This window comes from Sarcophilus harrisii, chromosome 2 (assembly GCF_902635505.1).
Source record: "Sarcophilus harrisii chromosome 2, mSarHar1.11, whole genome shotgun sequence".
Lineage (NCBI taxonomy): Eukaryota > Metazoa > Chordata > Mammalia > Dasyuromorphia > Dasyuridae > Sarcophilus > Sarcophilus harrisii.
Window position 1 is genome coordinate 484,620,008 of NC_045427.1, and position 19,985 is coordinate 484,639,992.

General features: G+C 37.6%; 1 protein-coding gene across 3 annotated transcripts in view; it reads right to left on the reverse strand.

Annotated features, from left to right (window-relative positions):
* Positions 1-348: 348 nt before the first annotated feature.
* AK8 (adenylate kinase 8) overlaps positions 349-19,985 on the reverse strand; it is a 152,767-nt gene continuing 133,130 nt past the window's right edge. For all 3 annotated transcript variants that reach the window (XM_031954899.1, XM_031954897.1, XM_031954898.1), the window contains exons 12-13: positions 1,946-2,026; positions 349-719 (exon numbers count right to left, since the gene is read on the reverse strand). In XM_031954899.1, the coding sequence (XP_031810759.1) occupies positions 479-719; positions 1,946-2,026 (322 nt within the window). In that variant the 3' untranslated portion in view covers positions 349-478. The remainder of the gene's footprint in view (positions 720-1,945; positions 2,027-19,985) is intronic.

Consider the following 19,985-nt stretch of genomic DNA (forward strand, 5'->3'; position numbering starts at 1 on the left):
CACTTAAGCCAATTGCCTCAGCAAAAACAAACAAATAAATAAATAGCAATATATATATATATATATATATATATATATATATATATATATCAATGAAATCACAGATCCATGACTATCAACATCTAATATGATAGATACTGGGGATGAAAGTACTCTGAAAGCCCTCTGAAAGGGCTAGTCCTTGATTAAAATCAAGGTATTAATATTCATCCTATAGGTCTTTCCTTCCACTCATTAAGTTCACAGTAAGGTTTTCTTCTAAGTTCTTAGTAAAATCAAGATATCCCCATCCACATGTCTTCCCCTTCCATTGTTCTCAAATCCCCTAAACAAGGCCATTTCCAGTCATTTTACTCTCCAAAGAAATGATAATATGCACTCTTTATTTAATTTGCCATGGCTCTAAAATACTAAGGAAAATTAATACATGTCCTTTTGGGATATTATTACATAAAAGTAAAACCCAGTGGGTTTTTGCTTATTGTGAGACTTTAGTGGGCAAAGGCATAATGATCCCACTCTCTATGTACTCAAAGACAGTGTAAGGGTCTTGATCCCCATTGACATAAATGACATTATCAAAAAAATCTTCCAGCAAAGAAGAATTTCTGTAAAAAAAATCAATTTTGACCTTCACTTTCTCCTCTGTATCCCCTGGGTGCTGCATAAGACGCTCCTGGATCTCCATTGTTGGAGGTGGCTTGTACATTAAGTGATATCTACAAAAGAACATATGGCATAAGAAAACAGAGAATCAACTATTTCAAGGGGAATTGTGAGATTTGATCCATTTTTTAAATGCATACTGAACTAAAAGCAGTATATGGGTTTCTAGAGGACCCCAAACCATCCTCACCAGCAGCACCAAACATTTGCTAAGTACTTATGACATGCAGAACTGAAGCTAGGCACTATAGTCACAAGAATGACCAAGACATTATCTCCTGCCCTCAAGGAGTTTATTATTATCGAAGTGGAAAAATAGGACATGAACATAAAAAAGAGAAGTGATCACAGAAATTCGGGAAAGAGAGAATCTGGTAAGCTGAAAGCTCAGGGAAAGGAAAGGTGGAAGGGATTTGATCTGAATCCACTTCAAGGTGATTTGGATCTAAATGGATGAATTAAGTTGATGATGGGACAGCCTCTCCATATCATCTATCTGTCAAAAACATTCATTACCAAAGAGGAAGGGGATGCTGGACTGCTTGCTATAAAGCCAAGTATAGAACCCTGAGTTCCTAAACAAGGAAATGTGCCTTTGACTATAAGAGAAGTAAGACAATCCAATACTTTGTTGTAGGAATATGTCACCTTGAAAATTAAAATCATATGAGGGATTTTATAAAATTAGAAGGCAGGAGACAATTCAGCCTTCAGTTCCTGATAAGCATGGAAAGAAGGTTCAAAATTGTACTACTTCCTCCAGAAAAGGAGTTTCCCCTATGCAGCTACAGATGTTACTAATCACTGAAAGAATAAAGTCCAAATGGAGAATTGCATTTTCCTCAGTTCTTAACTTCATTACAGTATATACATTTCACAAAAATGAGAAAAACAGGGGAAGAATATTGCCCTCTGGAATGTAATGTATGGCCATGTATCACCCTAGAGCTCTCATTGTTTTACTGTGTGATTTTAGGCAAGTTAATTACCTTCTCTCTGCCTGGATTTAGCTTCAGCCAAAGAGGGCCAATAAATCAGATAGTTCCAAGGCAGTTGGTCTTGTGAGTTCACTTCTTTAAGTCAGCTGTCAACATTTAACAGGACTTCCATTCGACTGAGATTTCATCAAGCAACTATTTTCCTTTCTTTAGAATTCAGATTAATAAAAGGGGATAAGGGGGAGAGGGAGAAAGGGGGAGGAGAGAAAAGAGGGAAAAGAGAGAGGAGAGGTGAGGGCAGAGAGAGGGATACAGAGAGACAGAGAACAGAGAGAACTGACCTTTCTCCTGTGGTTGGATCTGTTCTTCTTAGAGTTAACCGTTCAATGACAGAATCATATGGTACATTCAGAAAAAATACCCTGTGAAGGAAAAATGCCCACCATTAGCATGTTAGTGAATTCATGAGAACATGACATTCTCCTTACACAGAAACCAAAAGAGATGATCTTTATAAATGTCAGTGACAGCTTGAAATCATGAAATATCAGGGCTGGAAAGGACCTTTGAGACCTTAGTCCCACTCCTATCTCCTTGTTTTCTAGATGAAACTTAAAGAGGGCCTGTAGGCCCCAAGCTTCCTGCCTCTCTTTCCCCACCACTTTATAATCACTTCCCAAAGTTGAATGCTGCTTTCTTTTAGCAAATGTTCAAAGTCAAAATTTAAAAATATAATTCCAAGGCTTTTAAATGAAATGAAATATCTTCTTTTAAGAACAGTTTTTTTTTCTCTCCTCCCTTCCCTCTGTCTCATTTCCCTCTCTTCTGCCTCTATCTCTTACTCTTTTCCTTCTTCCCTGCCTGCCTCCCCCTCTCACCCACCAGCATGTAATTCACTGACATTTGCCTATGCAGTCACCAGAGAGCTATTTTTCTGGTGTCGGGTGGGGTCTAATCCTATGAAAAGCCTGAGTTTTCCCTCCATGCACATATAACAGTATACCAGGCATCCTTGCAGGCCTGAAAGTTATGAAAATCAGATATCTCGCTTCAAATGTTCACAGATAATGATTTCCATTCACAACGTGCTGCAAAATAACAGCCTCCAAATAAAACATTCCAGATTGGGGAAATTCCAAAGACAGGGGAAGCTGAGTTGTCTCAACATTCTTTCATCCCTTACACTCTGAACATGTTGTTTCCCCCCTTTATTTGTGTGGCCTACCAGTTGTACCAAAATGTGACTGTCAGAACAGCTAACGCCTCATGAAGCCTCTCCAGGTGAATATGCTAGTAGAAAGGAATCTGGTTTGGAAATCCATGATAATTGATGCCATTTCACAAACAAACAAAACCCCATTGAAAGAGTTTTAACCCAGCATATCAAGATCGCTTGTCGTCATTCTAGTGATTGGGCTCCGGGAGGATGGCGAGATTTGAAGTACAAGGACACAAAATTGGTACTTGAAACACAGCATTTGGAAAGCCTTGTTGGAGAGTCGCTCTGTTCTTACATGAGCTGGCTCTGATTACCCAGACTCATGTCACCATTAAAGGAAGGTGTCTGTGTAAGATGGGGGAGGCACCAGCCTTCTCTGCTTAGATGTGAAGCATCCCTTTCTTATTTCCCCCTTCACAGTAAGAAAACAAAAAAAAATGCACAAAGAAAACCAAGGAAAGCATTCGCCTTTGAAGTGAGCCATATTGGATCCAGGGAAATCTGTTTATGACGTAGAGAGTGGGATAGGCTAAGGGGTAGAACGAAAAGGGGAGAATGCTACCTATGGCTGGGATACAAATGATTTGCCAATGGTAACATTGAGTGACAAAATACTAGATGATACAGCTACAAGAATACTGGACTTGACATCACCAAGATCTTCATATTCTTTTTCCCCCGAGTCTCCATTCTCTTTTTTCCCTCCTTCCTCTCTCTGCTCCCAAATGTCTTAGCTATTCATTAGCTTTATGAATCTAGACATGTTACTTTATCCCTCTCATCTTCAGTTTCCTCATCTATAAAATGAGGAAAATAATAACTATAGTACTTAACCCATAACAAATGACAGCATAAAAAAATTTAAGACTAGACCAGTCTCTTGGTTCTCTTTTGAACATCCTACATTTCATCAGTAACTGTTAGAGGAGGAGAAGGTATCCAATGAGGGGTTGTGGAGAAGTCTCAGAGTAGGGCAGATAGGTGAGAAATGAGGAAATGTCTGAGTTCAGCTCTCTCCTTAAATGGAAGAATATATAGTCATGGTCTCATTTTCTAATAAGAGAGACAAAGTTAATGATGAGGTAGAGTACCAAGGCCACTAAGGTCTTATACCATAAGCAATTATAAAGTCACTGTAGACATTACTTGATAGTGTGAAGGAAACACATTATTTGATATTAGGAAGTTAATGATCCAATCAAAATCTGATGCAATTAAAAATATACAAATAGGTACATTTTTAAAAAACTATAGGAATCATGTACACAAGTGACAGCTATGTAGACATGAGTGTGAGTACTTGTATAACAGGATAATTAAATTATGATTTCTCACTCTAGGAAAAATGTTTCCTGAAAACAGCCTATTCACTAGACTGATTCCTCCAGAACATAAAAAATTCTGCCAGGCTATGGGTATGTGCTTTGTGTGTCCTTTGTGTGTGTGTGTGTGTGTGTGTGTGTGTGTGTAGTGTGTGTGTATGAGAAGAGAGAGAGAGAGAGAGAGAGAGAGAGAGAGAGAGAGAGAGAGAGAGAGAGAGAGAAGCAGAGAAAGAGACAGAAATAGAGAGGCAGAGACAGCAAGAGAGAGAGAAAAGAGAGAGGAAAGGAGGGAAGGAGAGGAGCAAGGAGAGGAAGGCAAGGAAAGAGAGAGAGAGAGAGAGGGAGGGAATATGGTTCTGGTTAGAGTCTAATGGCAATACTCCTTTTGTTGTCAGTTTTTCCTTAGCCTCTCTGACACAAGGCTAGATTCAGAGGTTGAAATCTCCAGCACACTTATTCTTCATAACACCAGCTATTTGCAGTCAGAGTTGTCTTTGACAAAGAGTTTTTCAGTGGCTGCTGCTGAAAAGGGGAGTTGGACAGAAAGGAAAAGGGACTTTTGATGGAAAGAAAAAAAAAGAAAGGCAAGGAAGGAAGGAAGGAAAGAAGGGAGGGAGGGAAAGAGGGAGTGAGGAAGGAAAAGAAGGAGGGAAGGAGAAAGGCCACACCAGAGTAGTATCTTGAAGAGCCTGTTTAAAGGTGTGAGTAAAGTGAAGTCAGGGAAAGACAGGTTATATCACATACAAAGTTACTATCAATTTTCTTTCCTTCTTATACTATCAACCTCTGAAGATTACAAAAGTACAACAAAGTAGAAGGTACAACTTTCTACCCAACTTCCAGGATAAAGTGTCATCCTAAAAGCAGAGATCTCATAGTATCTAGCAGTTGTTATTTGGAGGAAAAACCCATGTGAGAAAGAATTTGAAGAAGCTACAGGTTGTTAGTAAAGGGTTATTCTGTACGAAAAAGTTAATGAGGTTGGAATTTTTAAAATTAAGTCCCAGTTCTTCAGACTTTTAAAATCAGGTTACCTTTTGTAAGATTAAATCTCTTTAACAAAAATAAAACTTAAGCCACTTTTTGTAATATACAAAGCATTGTCCTATACATCGAGTTCTTAAACTTGACAATTGTCTTGTGAGACACAGTCCATATCCTATTAAAACTATTTTACAGATGAGGAAACTGAGGCTCAGATTATGATCTGTTTAAAGTAATTTCTTCTTCTCAGCTGCCAAAATGATTTTCTTAATGTGAAGGTCTGATCATGCCAACTCTCTTCCCCTTTCACCATTCCAGAAAATCCCTGTTGCTATCAGCATCAAATACAGGGTGTCCCAAATGTCTTGGTAAAACTTTAAACTCTTATTGGCCACTCTCTGGAGAAGAAAATGAGGCAGGTGAGCTTGCACAGTTGTTCCTCACTTAAATCCAGTTTATGACATCACCTCCCTGATGTTGTGGTGCTCTTCAAGAACAAAAGACAAACAACAGCTACTACCACTAGTGCACTACAAATTTTTGAATATATTATGTAAAGTCTTCTGTTTGGTATTTAAAGCTCTTTATAACCTGGTTCCTCTTCCTTTCCCAGTTACCAAGCTTAACTAACTGGCTGTTCTTCTCAAATGACATTTCATCTCCCATCTCCATTCATTTGCATTGGTTTTCTCCCATACCTGCACTATTTTTCTACCTCGAATTTTCCTGGCTTCCTTCAAGGTTTAAATCCAAGGTTTCTGCAGGAGACCTTTTTTATTATTCTCAGATGTTAATGTCTTCCCTTTTGAGATTATCTTTCATCTAATCTGTAGGTATACTTTATATAGTATGTATGTGTGTATGATATATATAATCCATAAAGTGTATATATATATATATATGCATTCTGTGTATGTCAAGTAATTTTCATATTTGCCTCCTTGAATCTCCTTGGGGCCAAGGGCCTTTTGTCTTTCTCCAGGGTCTAGTTCATGGTAAGTACCTAAAAATACTTGCTGACTAAGATCCCAAAGATGGGACTCAAATCCAGGTTTTCTAACTTCAAGCCAAAGTTTCTTTTCTGCTACTACTTCCAGTGTACCTAATGATGCAGGAATCAGTCATATTTCTTCTGGGACAACTTTAACATCTGATAAAGTCCAAAGGTGATTTTTATAATTTAATCCAAGGATTCTAAAGTAACCTGAGTGAAACAGTATGGTATAAATGAAAGAAACTATGGCTTTGGAATCAGAGGACCTGGATTCAAATACTCTCTCTGATGTTTGCAACCCTGGTGATCTTGACAAATCATATAACCTTCCTGGGTTTCAGTTCCCTTCTCTATAAAATGAGGGGATTGGAATAAGTACTCATTGAGGTTTCTTCCAGCTCTACAACTATGATCTTATGATCAGTATTCTTTGCCCCTCCTCAGGCTTAAGTCATAGTGAGATCAAAATGATCCAGGATCTGTTATCCAAGTATATAGATAACATAAATATATAAGATCAAAATCTTCTCTCCAACAGACAAGTAGCTAGACTACATGAACAGTTTGAAAAAGAATTGCAGACTATTAATGATCATATGAAACAGTACTATGAATCACTAATAATAAGATAAAATGCAAACCAACACAACCCTCAGCTTTCACTTTTACATCCAACAAATTAACTAAGATGACAAAAGATAGCCAATGTTGAAAAGGTTTGAAAAGATGGGTACATTCATATATTATTGGTGGAGTTATGTTTTGGTATACCCATTCCAGGAAACAATTTGGAATTTTTCAAAAAGAATCATTAAAATGTGACCCAGAGATTCTACAAATAGCTATATGCCCCCAAAGAATTCATTGACAAGAAGAAAGACATCATAATATTCATAGTGGTACTTAAAAAGTTTTAAAATTAGCAATCTTTTTTTCTCTCTCTCTACACTCCCTAATCAAAAAGAAAAACAAAATACTTGCAACAAATAAGCAAAACCAAATTCACATATTGATCATTTCCCAAAAATGTGTCTCATTCTGCATATTTACTCTATCACCTCTATGTCAAAAGATGATTAGCATTCTTCATTAGCCCCCTGGAAACATGGTTGATCATTGCATTTATCAGACTTCTTATTTCATTGAAAATTGTTCATCTTTACAATGGTGTCATAGTATAAATTGTTCTGGTTCTAGCAATATTTTTACAGCAGCAAAGAGCTATAATCAAAGTAGGTGTTCATTGATTAGGAATGGCTAAATAAGTGTGATACACAAATATAATGAAATATCACTGTGCTGCAAGAAATGATAGCTGTCATACATATAGGAAAATATAGAAAGACTTATATGAACTAATTCGATGTAAAAGAAATAACCAACAACATTCAAACAAATGAAATTGAATGCTGTGAAATTAGAATGATTTCAATCTAGCTCCCAAAGAAAAGAAATGAAAGGGAACCTGTGCCCATGTCTTTGAAGAAGCAGGGGATTATGGATGTGAGTATAGCACTGCATATAATCTTGGACTGTTTGGATACATTGGTTACTTTTGCTGAGCTTTCTTCCCTCATTTTTTCAAGATATTTTGGATCTAGCTCTCTGGGAGGAGGAAGCAATGAGATACATTAGAAAATGTAAATGATTTAAAAACAAAAGATATCAATAAAATTTATTTTTAAAAACCTAGGATCACAATTCACTTAGGTGCAGAGAAACAGGTTGAGAGATGAATTTAATGATCTTTGGAAGTCCATTCCAGATCTCTAGGGGAGAAGTGGATAGGTCCCATTTACAAAGCAGAGCAATGAGTTATTAGCTCCCCAAAGTGAGGGTCTTAAAAGAAGAAACTTAGGAAATGTGCGAAAGTGTGGTGGTAGAATGAATCACATGTTTGCTCCATTTGGGGTCTAAAGAATGTTTGTTCAAGGAATGCAGACTTTCCCATTCCCAGATGATTCTGTAACTTTAAAATTAGAAGGCCATACATCACATACTTCTTTTTTAAATGTCTTATGTATCTTGCTTCCTACTCTCAGGTACCAGATGTACTATTCTTATTCTTTCCTCTCTTCACTCCTTAGAAAGAGAAGCTCCCGGCTGGCCATTTCTTGTTTAAAACTGTGCATAATTGATAGTAGCAAATCTACCCCAGCTGTGTCTAAAACCTCTCCGGGGGCAAGAAAAACACTCTCTATGACTGTCATTAACTACTAAATTAGCAAGCACTACTGGCAGTTTACAATGCACCCTACAAAACACATCAATCTGGTTTAAGAAGAATGACCTAGGGATCAAATTCTTGCATAATCTATAGACATTTTAGAATCATCTTCAAGTTACTGCATCCTCTACCACGGGGAAGAAAAGGAATAATCCTGATCAGCACCATCAAAACATTCACCCAGACAACATCTGAAATGCAAATTGTGGGAAGCTAAAAAGTTCTGAAAACTTTCCGAGAAAAAAAAAATTGTGGTTAAAGAAGAAATGACAGAGGGATAGGGAAATGCAAGAAATAACAGAGAATAGGGAATGGAAAACACCAAAGAGCTAAATCTCCTCTTACATGATCAGAGGCATAGGAGAGCTTTCTGACCTATTCCAGATGCTCGAGGTCATGGTGGATACAAAAAGATGAAAAAGGTTCAAATTCAAAGTGAGTGTCAAGCCTTTTGGATCCTGTTATAGCAGGTCACTCAATCATCTGAGCAGCCACAAGGAAGGAGGAGTGATATAATATTTACCATATGCATTTGCAAATGAGGGGACATTATAATGAGACTAGAAACACAAAAAGTATGTACCATAGGAATATCAGGATATTTAATATTGTGCAGATCACCACCAAAGGAGGAAGATGCAAGATCTAGTATCATTTTTCACTGATGGACTACCCCTAATTATTAAACTTCAAGTACCAAGTTTCTACATCTCTTATGTCAGATGATTTTGTATTTTGTAAAGATCACATTCTATTTTGGTTATCTATAATGAATGCAATCAAGTTTCACAATAAATGCACTCCCTTGTAGCTTCAGAAGCATTCTATTTTTTTATGTAATCAATGAGAATGAAGAGAAAATTTATTCAAATAGCAGTGTTCCCTAAAAATTTGTTTCCCTATTCAAAACCTTATTCACTTAAGAGTCAAATGGGACAAGTAACTTGGATAATGACTTCTATTGCTTTTTAAAAAAACTGCATATTCCTCACTAGTTAGCACCTCTGATGTTTCATTCCTATAGAAAGATCTTTTTGATGGAGACATTGCTAGAAGGTTTGGCTGAATAAATATTCCAATTTAAAGGAATTCTGTTGGAAACTGGATTACCAGAAGATGCATGATCCTTGCTCTTGTGACTGGTGGAAAATCTTAAGAGAGAGATATCACAAAGAAGAGGTAATATAAAATTCTACAAAGACCTATTCATAGCTTACAGGTAGCCTCACTAGACAAGACCTTTGGAAATAGATGGCTGAGATATATGCTTGAAACAAGTAGTTTTCTTAGGGTCCATTACCAACTCTGGTAGGGAGAGAACCGATTCTAAGTGGGGGTGTAATCTTATCTTCCTAGAGCACAAATGATGTGTGATAAATTCAGGGGGAGAATCACAGAAAACTTATTGTTTGACCTAAGTAAATGCAACCTGTTCCCTAAGAAGTGGTTTGTTAGAATCTCGCTGATAGTAAAATTAAAAAAAATACTGGTTCTCATTTCTCTTCTGATCTATATTTTAGCTGGGTATGATGAAAAATAAACAAACAAAATGGACGTTTAATTTTTTCCACAGCAATTATCTCAAATTCATCTGCTTTCTAATACAGACTCTTTTTTTATAGTATCTTTTTATTTTTCAAAATGTATGCAAAGATAGTTTTCAACATTCACCCTTGCAAAATTTTGTGTTCCAAATTTTTCTTCCTCCCTTCCCCCTCTCTCCTAGACAAGTGATCCAATATAAGTTAAACATGTAATTTTTCAAAATATATTTCTATATTTATCATCCTGCACAAGAAAAATCACATTAAGAGGGGGGAATGAGAAAGAAAAAAAAAGAAGCATGCAAACAATAGCAACAACAAAGTTGAAAATACTATATTGTGATCTACATTCAGTCCCAATAGTCCTCTCTCTGGAAGTAGATGGCTCTCTCCATCACAAGGCTATTGAAATTGCTCTGAATCACTTCATTGTTGAAAAGAGCCAAGTCCATCACAGTTGATCATCGAATAACCTTGTTGTTGCTGTATACAATGTTCTCTTGGTTCTACTCACTTCACTTAGCATCACAGACTACTTTTTAAAGAGATTTTAGCCACTTTCTAGGGTTTGTTTGTTTTTTTGGCAAAGATACAATTTTCTTCTTCAGGCCCATTTTACAGATGAGGAAACAGGGTTACGTTTATTTCTGAGGGTCACATAGCTACTAAGTTTCTGTGTTCAGATTTGACCTCAGGAAGATGAATCTCCCTAAATGTCAGCCTCAGCACTCCACCTACTGTGCCACCTGGCTGCTCTATTGTACTGGATACTTTATGGGTACCTTAAGGAATTCTTAAGGGTATTTTGACCTATATGAGATTTTTGCCTTACTCCTTAATGTTTGAACTTAACCTTCAGGTAAAATATTACTTTCCTGTAGCTACAAGGCTCTGAGTTAAGGCTGGGAATAAAAAGACTAAAAAAAAAATTAACTGTTCCTGCCCTCAAAGAGTTTATATTCTTCTGGAGGGAAATGAGTTCCCCTACTTTACCAATAAATAAATCATAAGAAAAATTGAGGTGGGAAAGAGTTTAAATGATCAAGGAAGACTTCGTACAGCAAAGACTTTTTGCTTTGAAGAAAACAAGAACTCTGGGAAGCAGAGGGAGAGAGTACAGTCTAGAAATGTTACAGTTAAATGTAACAACTTGTATAAATTCACAAAGGCAGGACAAGCAGAATACTGTAGGAAAACTTTGACTGTAAAATAGGATTTGTACAGGGTAATAATATCATATAAGGCTGGGAAAGTAGGTAATGAGGAACCACTGAGGGTTTTAGAATGAAGAGAGTCATGATGAGACCTGTGTTTTCAGGAAAATATTTTGGTTATTAAATAATTTTTGACAAAATTATTTTGATGTGGTGGATAGATTGGAGAAACAAAAGGTCAATTTGGAGGCTATTGCAGAAAGCTGCAGAATAGTGGCTATGTGAATGAAGATGGGGGTGCCATGTGAGTAGTTTTATGAACATAGAATAGACAGTAGTTGGCATTTGATTGAATGAAGGGTGAAGGAGGAAGAAGAATCAAGAATGACTTCATGGTGAAAGACTCAGGAGACTAGGAAGATATTAGAGCCCTAAAAGTAAATATGGAAGCTTCAAAAAGGGGAAGCTCAGGGCAGCTAGGTGGCGTAGTGGATACAGCACTAGCCCTGAAATCAAGAGGACCTTCGTTCAAATCTGATCTCAGACACTTAACATGTCCTAGCTGTGTGACCCTGGGCAAGTCACTTAACCCCAATTGCCTCAGCAAAAACAAAACAAACAAACAAAAAAAAAAAAAACAGGGGGTGGGGGGGAGAGGAAGCTCATCTTGGAAGAGGGTGTGACAGTGGGTTTTCATACCCCATAAAGATTGAATATTCCTTCACTAGTAGCATCTCTAGTGTTTTAATCCTTTAAGGAGTCCCAGATGGGGTGGAAGATTGGCACTCTATCTGAACTTCTACCTTTGAAGAATTTGGGTGAAAATGATCATGTTCATGATCTAAACTATTCTTCTTACCAAAAGTATTTAATCAATGACTTGCCAAGCTGCTAAAGAAAACTTGGATGGAAAGGAGAGAAAGAAAATAGGGACAAAAGGGACACTCTTTCCTCTCCTCTGTCTCTCAGAATCCTGGTTTCCCTTTAGCAAAACCAAAATACCATCTCCTCTATTTAGTTTCTCCTCATCATCCAAGTTCCTAGATCAAGTTTTCTTCTACTGTTCTTATTGGTATATTTAAGGAACCCCTTTCCCTTCAGTAGAAGCTTTTGGAGGGCAGGAACAATTAGATTCTTTTTAGTCTTTTATTCCTGTCCTTTATCCTTTTTTTTTTATTCTGAAGAGAATCCTTTATGTAAAAGAACAAGGGTTTTAATTACTACTTATTAAAAAATAAAAATAAATACCCAAATAAACAAATAAAAGACTTGATGTCCAAGAGCCACTAGTTCCAACCCTAGAGCTTCCCCATGTCTATTTTTCATCCCTAGAACCATTGCCTAGATGTCAGTTCTTGCTGTTTCCACCAGAAAAAGCCATCAGACACTGTGTGGTTATGACATTGTCTTATATTCCTTGATGGATTACCCCTATGTGGGCAGAACTTTTGTAAGAATAACCAATTTTACCCTAGGCAGTGGAGTATTCAGCCAGTCTTTGATAAGTGAATAAAAATGGCAGCTATTTTCACTTACCATCATCATGGGAAAGTTGAAGAGCTTTCAGCAGCTCAAGAAAAGAAGTCTAGGCAAATAGAGGTTCATCACACCTGGTTTGAACCCAGCTGCTATGAGGCTAGTTTTATCCCAAGGAGATATATAAGAAAGGATAACTAGAGTAGGAGGCCAGGACTTGGGCTCAGGGACTAATGCCACCATTGGCTGTACAATTATGGGCAATATGACTTAGTAAACATTTACCAAGTACCTGCTCTGAGCTCAACATGAGAGATAAAAAAAATTAAGAAAAGGAAAATTATATAATTTCTGTCTTGTACAGTACTAAGTACTAAGGTACTGTCTTCAAGTACCTTAGGAGGATATGGCCACATACAGGAAAATGTGATAGATGCAAAGGAAAATAACAAAATTAACTGAGCAAAGACAAAGTAACTTAAAAAAACCTTAGGAAGAAAAATACTTCCAATTGAGGGGATGAGGGAGTTTCATTTACAAGGTTGTAGCAGGTGCACTGGGTCTTGAAGAAGAGAAGGATATTCAAAGGCAAAAATAAGGGAGGGAGTTCCAGAAATGGGCCCCATGGATGTAAGAGAAGACAAGATGAGATTCAAGAAACAGCTGATTGTCCAATTTGACACTCAATCCATGAAGGAGAACAATGTGAGTGGAGGTTGGAAAGTGGAATAAGATTACAAGGGGCCTTCAAATGCCAGGCTAAGGAGATTATGTTTTATCCCATGATCAACTATGAGCTACTGAAGGATTTGAACTGACAGTGTGTACATCATTTCAGAAGGTGTGTGAAAGATAAATCAGAAAGAAGTGTAGAAACCTCAGGAGAACCTATTTCACAGAATCATAGAATGCCAGAGTTGGAAGGGACCAGAGCAGCCTTCAGGTTCAACCCATAATATCCTAAAAGAATTCCCATTAAAACAAATGTGTCAAATGGGCATTCAGCCTATCTAACTGGGAGGGGGAGATGGGAGAAGAACAGATACACCACCAGTAGAGATATCCCATTCCACTTTTGGATAGCTCTAAATATTAGGAGGTGACAGCTAAGTAGTGCAATGGATAGAATGTCTAACCTGAAATCAGGACAACTCATCTTCCTGAGTTCAAATCTGGCCTCAGTCACTTACTAGCTGTATGACCCTGGACAAGTCATTTAAATCCACTTGATTCAGTTTCCTCATCTGTAAAATGAGTTAGAGAAGGAAATGGCAAACCACTACAGTGTCTTTGCCAAGAAAACTCCAAATGGGGTCATGAAAAATTGGAAGTAATTGCAACAAGACTAAAAACAACAACAAAATATTAGGAATTTAGGTTTTTCTTGATATGAAGTCTAAATATGCCTTTTTTCAGTTTATACTTATTGATCCTGCATCTGCCCTCTGGGCCCAAACAAATGTTTTCTTTTTACACATGGCAATTTTTCAAATACTTCAAGTCAGCTATCATGTCCTGCTTCTCTTACCCCTAAGCCTTCTCTTCTCCAGGCTGCACATTCCTTCTTCCTTCAGCCTAACCTCATATGAAATGCACTCAATACTCTTCATAACTTTACTAGCCTTCTCTGGATGTTTTCCAATTTAGCAATATCCTTTTCAAGCTCTGAAGCCCAGAACCAAACACAGAACTTCAGATATGGTCTGACCAGGGAAGAGGACATGAGCATTACAGCCTTCTTTTCCCTGGAAACTGAATATTGAAACAGCTTTTTGGTAGTCAGTCACAGGCAGCTAAGTGGTAGAATGGTTAGGGAATCAGATCTGGAGTTAGGAAGACCAGAATTTAAAATTCAGACTCAAAACATTTAATAACTGAGCAAGTCTTAATGTCTGCATGAGTTTCCTCATCTATAAAGTAAGAGTGACAATAGCACCTATCACCCAAGAATTGGGTGTTGTAAGGATAAAATAATATTTGTAATGCGCTTTATAAAACTCGAAGCACAATGTAAATGCTAATTATCATTATTGTTATTTCACATTAACTCATGTTGATCTTCCAATCTAATAAAACCCCCAAAGTGCTTACTATCTATCTCCTTTGAAGCCATGTGAAAGACTTTACATTTATATTTATAGGTTTTCACATTTTATTGCATATTTTACTTTATTATTTATATTATAAATATTATACTTATATGTATTATATAATAAATATTATAACATTTTATTATTAGATTTGGCCTAATGATCTAGCTTGTCAAGATATAATGTGTTACAAGCTAATTGTACAATATTTCAGAGTGTGATTCTTTTTCTACAGCAAAATAACGTTTTGGTCAGGTATACTTATTGTGTATCTAATTTATATTTTAATATATTTAACATCTACTGGTCATCCTGCCATCTAGGGGAGGGGGTGGGGGGGGGTAAGAGGTGAAAAATTGGAACAAGAGGTTTGGCAATTGTTAATGCTGTAAAGTTACCCATGTATATATCCTGTAAATAAAAGGCTATTAAATTAAAAAAAAAAAAGATATAATGTGTTAGCTATCTTTCTCAGCTTATTATTATCTGGAAATCTTATAAACATACACTTTATCCAAATCTCTGATAAATATATTACAGCAGTACAAGGTTAAGCACAGATCCCTAGGGTACTCCACTGAAGATCTCTTGCTAAATTGACATTAAACCAATAATGACTATTCTGAGTCTAGTCATTCAACTAATTATATTAACAGGTAATATAAATCTCCCCATATTTTCCATGCTTTATCAAACACTTTAATGAAATTAGGGAAACTCTAACTAATAGCATTCTTCTGACGTGTTGGTTGAAGTAACCTTGTCAATAAAGGAAATAAAGCTGATCTCAAATGACCTGATCTTGATAGAGTTAATGTTGATCCTTTGTAATCATTCACCGTGTCTTTCATGATCCATTCTAGAATCCCAGGAATCAAGGTCAAGCATATTGGCTTATAGTTTTGCAGACTGTTCTTCATGTACCTTTCTCCCTTAGGTAGTTTACTATTTCCCATGATATTTAATAATAGTGGCTTAGCAATCACATTTTCCTGTTTTCTCAGTATCCAAGGTTATATTCATTCAAATGGGCCATGTGGCTTACATTCATTAAGCAACCAAGTCTCTTACCATTTCCTTGCTGATCCTTGGAATATACTCCCCAATAGCCTTTGAAGGTTCATTCATTTCCAGAATAAAGTCTATCATCTTTCCCAAAGAACATGGAACCAAAAGTTTGTCTTCTCTCTATTGTCAGTTACCATTATTTCATCCATCTTAAAGTCCTTAGCTTCCCTTGCCAGTTCGTCCTGAGCTTTAGCCCTTCTAATGATATTTTTATGAAATCTTGCCACATTCCTAGTCATGCAACAGTCTGTTCTTGATTTCATCTTATGTGCAGATCTTTTTTTTTCACTCTTTAGGTCACTCACTCAATTCATCAATAAACTACTAGGTGCCAGATACTGTGATAAGTATTTTTTAGATCTTCAGATTTTCATTCTTAAGAATTTCCTCCATCCCTCTAGGCTGTCTTCCCTCGTAGAATTTTAGTCCATGGGATTCTATCTATTCACCCTTTGAACTATTTGAAATCTTTTCCCCACCAAATCTAGCATACATGTCTTCCCTCTCTTTTATCACATCCCAGCCACCATTCTACTTTGCTGTAAAAATTAAATCCAATTTAAAAAATCATTTTCCTATTGTTTATTTCACCTTTTGAAGTATGAAATTATCATTAAAACAAGTCAATAGTCAAGATGAGTACCAATCCACCCCTTCTAAGTTCCATTTTTTTCCATCTTTAAGATGAGAGGGCTGTGCTACATGATTTCCAAGGGCCCTCCAGGTCCTAGAGATTGTATTTCTAATCCAGCAAAAATAAAATGTCTGTCTGCACAGAGAAATTCATGTAATTCTATTGCCTAGTTTAAGCTAACAGTCCTAAATTCATGGTTTAAACATTAGTTTGGTAGGGCTAAAATGCAACTGAAATCCAAGGTCAGGGTCTGCAGAAATCAATACCATCTAAAAACCACGCAAAAAAGATCGCACATAGGACACTGGACATATGTCCTGGTTTTTTTGGGGTGGGTTGCTCTAAGTCTCTGCAGGATCAGCCATGTGAGATTCTACAATCATTTTCAGTGAAGCACTCCAGGACAAGGACTTCAAGGACTAGGGGGCTTAATTTTGAGAGTATGTCTGGAATGTTTTAAAAATCATAATAGACCAGTGTGTCCTCAGATTAGTCAACTGGAAATGGGAAAAGTAACGTATGTATACATGAATCAATTCTGAAGTTCCCCCACCAAAGCATATCAAATGCAGCATAAACAATTATGCTTGATATAAGTGTTATATAAGTTAATTTGACCATTCCACCAACCCTTGGCCAACACCACCCTTTTCACCCCACTCTCTCACCAATATCCAAGGTGCTCACACTTCAATTATCTACCTTTGCCACTTTCTACAACTGATAGGCTAGAATTCTGACATATGAGTCTCTGCACTGAAGTCCATTTTGAGCTTCATTTTTTATTCTTTGCATTTTCCTTCCTTCTTTCTTCCCAAATTCAACCCCTCTGTATACCACACTCCTGAGGCTGTTGTAAATATGGGGGAGGAGGCATGAAGAGTGACTTTTAGAACATTTCTGCTTGGATTATTCACTTCTGCCAATGTCTCATCCATCCCACAGTAGACGAATCAATCTCAGTCAAAGCTCCAACCTGTTCCAAGTTCTTCATCTTGTTTGAAATGGCCTGCATTTCTTTAATGCTTGGGTTCCTTTTTAATTTGCTTTCTTGGGACAAATCATACACACTTCAGAATCCCAGGGTTAAAGGTGAATAAACTGTATTCCAAAGAATCTTTTCTACCCTTACTGCTACTTTGCTGAGGAATCATTCTTATATCGGCTGCAGCACCTTCATTTATTAAACCAACACTTTAATTACTCCAAAATTATGTTAAATCCTGGAAGCAAATATTGAAGCAGGGTCCTCTGAAGAATTTCATTATACTGACGAGTTGCAGTGAAGAACAAATGGTTATAAAGTAACAGCCAAAACGACACATAAAGATATATATTGTTTTTAAATGTTTAAAAAAGCAAGCAGGTTATCATTTGTTGGATCACCCAAGTGTCAAAGGAAAAGAGTTTCATAATAGCAGAAATTTTCCATTTTAAAAGACCCAAGGAAAAAAAATGCCCTTCAGCCCTCCAATCTAATAGGCTATACTTCTGGAAAAACCTAAACCCAATTAAATATTAATATATAGTGGTATTAATTAAGGGGGAAAGCCCATCAAGAGAACCCCAATATGTTTACAGTGTCCCCAGGAAGCTGGAAAATTTCACAATCAAGTGTGTAAATGTTCTAAAAAAGGGTCCTGAATATTTTATGAATATTTGTCATAAAACAGAAATAATAACCACTGTGCAGAGCTATTAGAATTAATATTTATGCTGCCAGCCATGAAATATTCATGGGGACAGAGAAAGGGGGGCCGTAAGACAAGAATTAATTTACATTGGGCTCGGTTTACCCGCTGGCTTGATGTTTAAAGACGGGTTGACAAGCCTCTATATGAATCCGCCAGTCACTTTCAGCAGTAGGTGGAGTGGAAGGGGAGGGGAGGGGAGGAGAAGGGAAAGAAGGGGGGGAAATGGGTCCAAGCTGCTGACAGCTCACAGATTGAGTTTCTGACAGGCCTTAAAAAACCTAAACGGCCCCCCACCTTTTTTTCCCTTCTTCCATTGCCCAAGGCGCTCTGTACTGCCACCGTTCATCCGATCTCCCCTTCCATCTGCTGAAATTAACGAATTAATGAGAGCTATACGCTTTACTGTGGGGCCCTATGAATGTTTACAGGCGATTAAATTATAATGCCACGGAGCTGTATAATTCATGAACCAATTAAAGGAAGTGTTAGTTGATTTGATGGGATGAGGACGAACAAAATGCATTTAACTAATAGGGAACCGTGGGCTGCCGATCGGCCGGGCGGGCTCTCTCGGATTACGCGGCTAATTGCTCTACTTTATAGGGCTGTCACAGATAGCCATGCATATTTCATTGTTCTCAAATACTTCAATTGTTTGCTTTCGTGTCGCTGCTGTAATATGTAGAAGCCCAGCCAAACTTCAGTGTAGTTAAAGTACCTTGCCACCAAGGCAGACCGGCTGGGGCACCCGGATGGGAGGGGGGCGGCGGGGATGGGAGGAAGGAGGGAGGGCGGGAAGGAAGGAGGAGCGAGGACCTAACCTGAGCCCGCCGCCTTAAATGTCACTCGGCAATTACATGATTAGAAGTCTGAGCATTCGATCCTCTTTTGCTTTCACAATTTTAGGACGCTAATTTCCTATGCAGACTCCTTAACAATGAAAATATTAGTCAAGCGGCCGCATGATTTGGTGAGCGGGAGGGGTGAATATTCAGGCGGGTGCGCAGTAGTCTGGAGGCCTTAACTGACCTCAGCCCATGACTTCCTTAGGCCGGTAGGCTCAGTTTCCAGCAACCCCAGACAACTAAAGCGAGACATCTTTTCTTCTAAGCAGGAAAATGTCCTTTTCCTCTCTTGCTTGCCTCGATTGGCCCACCTGTTAAGTAGGGTCATTTGGTGCTTCAGGAATCACAACTTTTAAAGACATGTATATGACAAGCACCCGTGCATTTATCATCAATTCCCTTGGTTTACGACAGGGAAGGAAAAATCGGAGAGGACAAAGAGTTGCCCTGAGAGAGAGCTGAATTATCCTGGTTCTCAGGGAAAATATATAATGCTTTTACTTACATGACTCCATATGCTGAAGTACATAAGAGATGAAGGCAGCTGATTTCCCAGCTGGGAGAACGTGGGATGTCTAATTTAGAGAGCTGCCACATTATGTTCGCTCTTTATACCAACAATTTCAGTTTATTCTGCAAGGAACAGGGAACTCGACAGCAGGGTGGCTTGGGGATTTTTTTTTTCAAGCTCATCCTAGACTGACAGACCACAGCATCGATAAACTATTAATTTCAATAACACAGTTAACTCTGATCATCTGATTTACTGGCATCTTCCTTTCAAGTGGTTATGCTCTTCTATATGAAAAGATCAAGAAGGAGTTACAGCTGAGAAAATAAGTGTGGTCATCCTCATGGATTCCCTGGGTGCAGGTGGGATCTGTTTTTCTCCTTTCTCATACATACATTAGACTAAAATATGCTCCAGATCCCATTTAATCTGAAGAGAGATTGAGCTGCTTCTCTTGAAACTTCATTGATTTCCTTCAGTAAAATAAAGGGGCTAGATAGATAACCTCAAAGATCCCTTCTGTATTTAAATCTATGATTCAAATGATGTATTAATGGGGTGTAACAGTAGTAAGGCCTAGAACTTTTTTCTTATTCTTTTTTTTAAAAATACTGTCAAA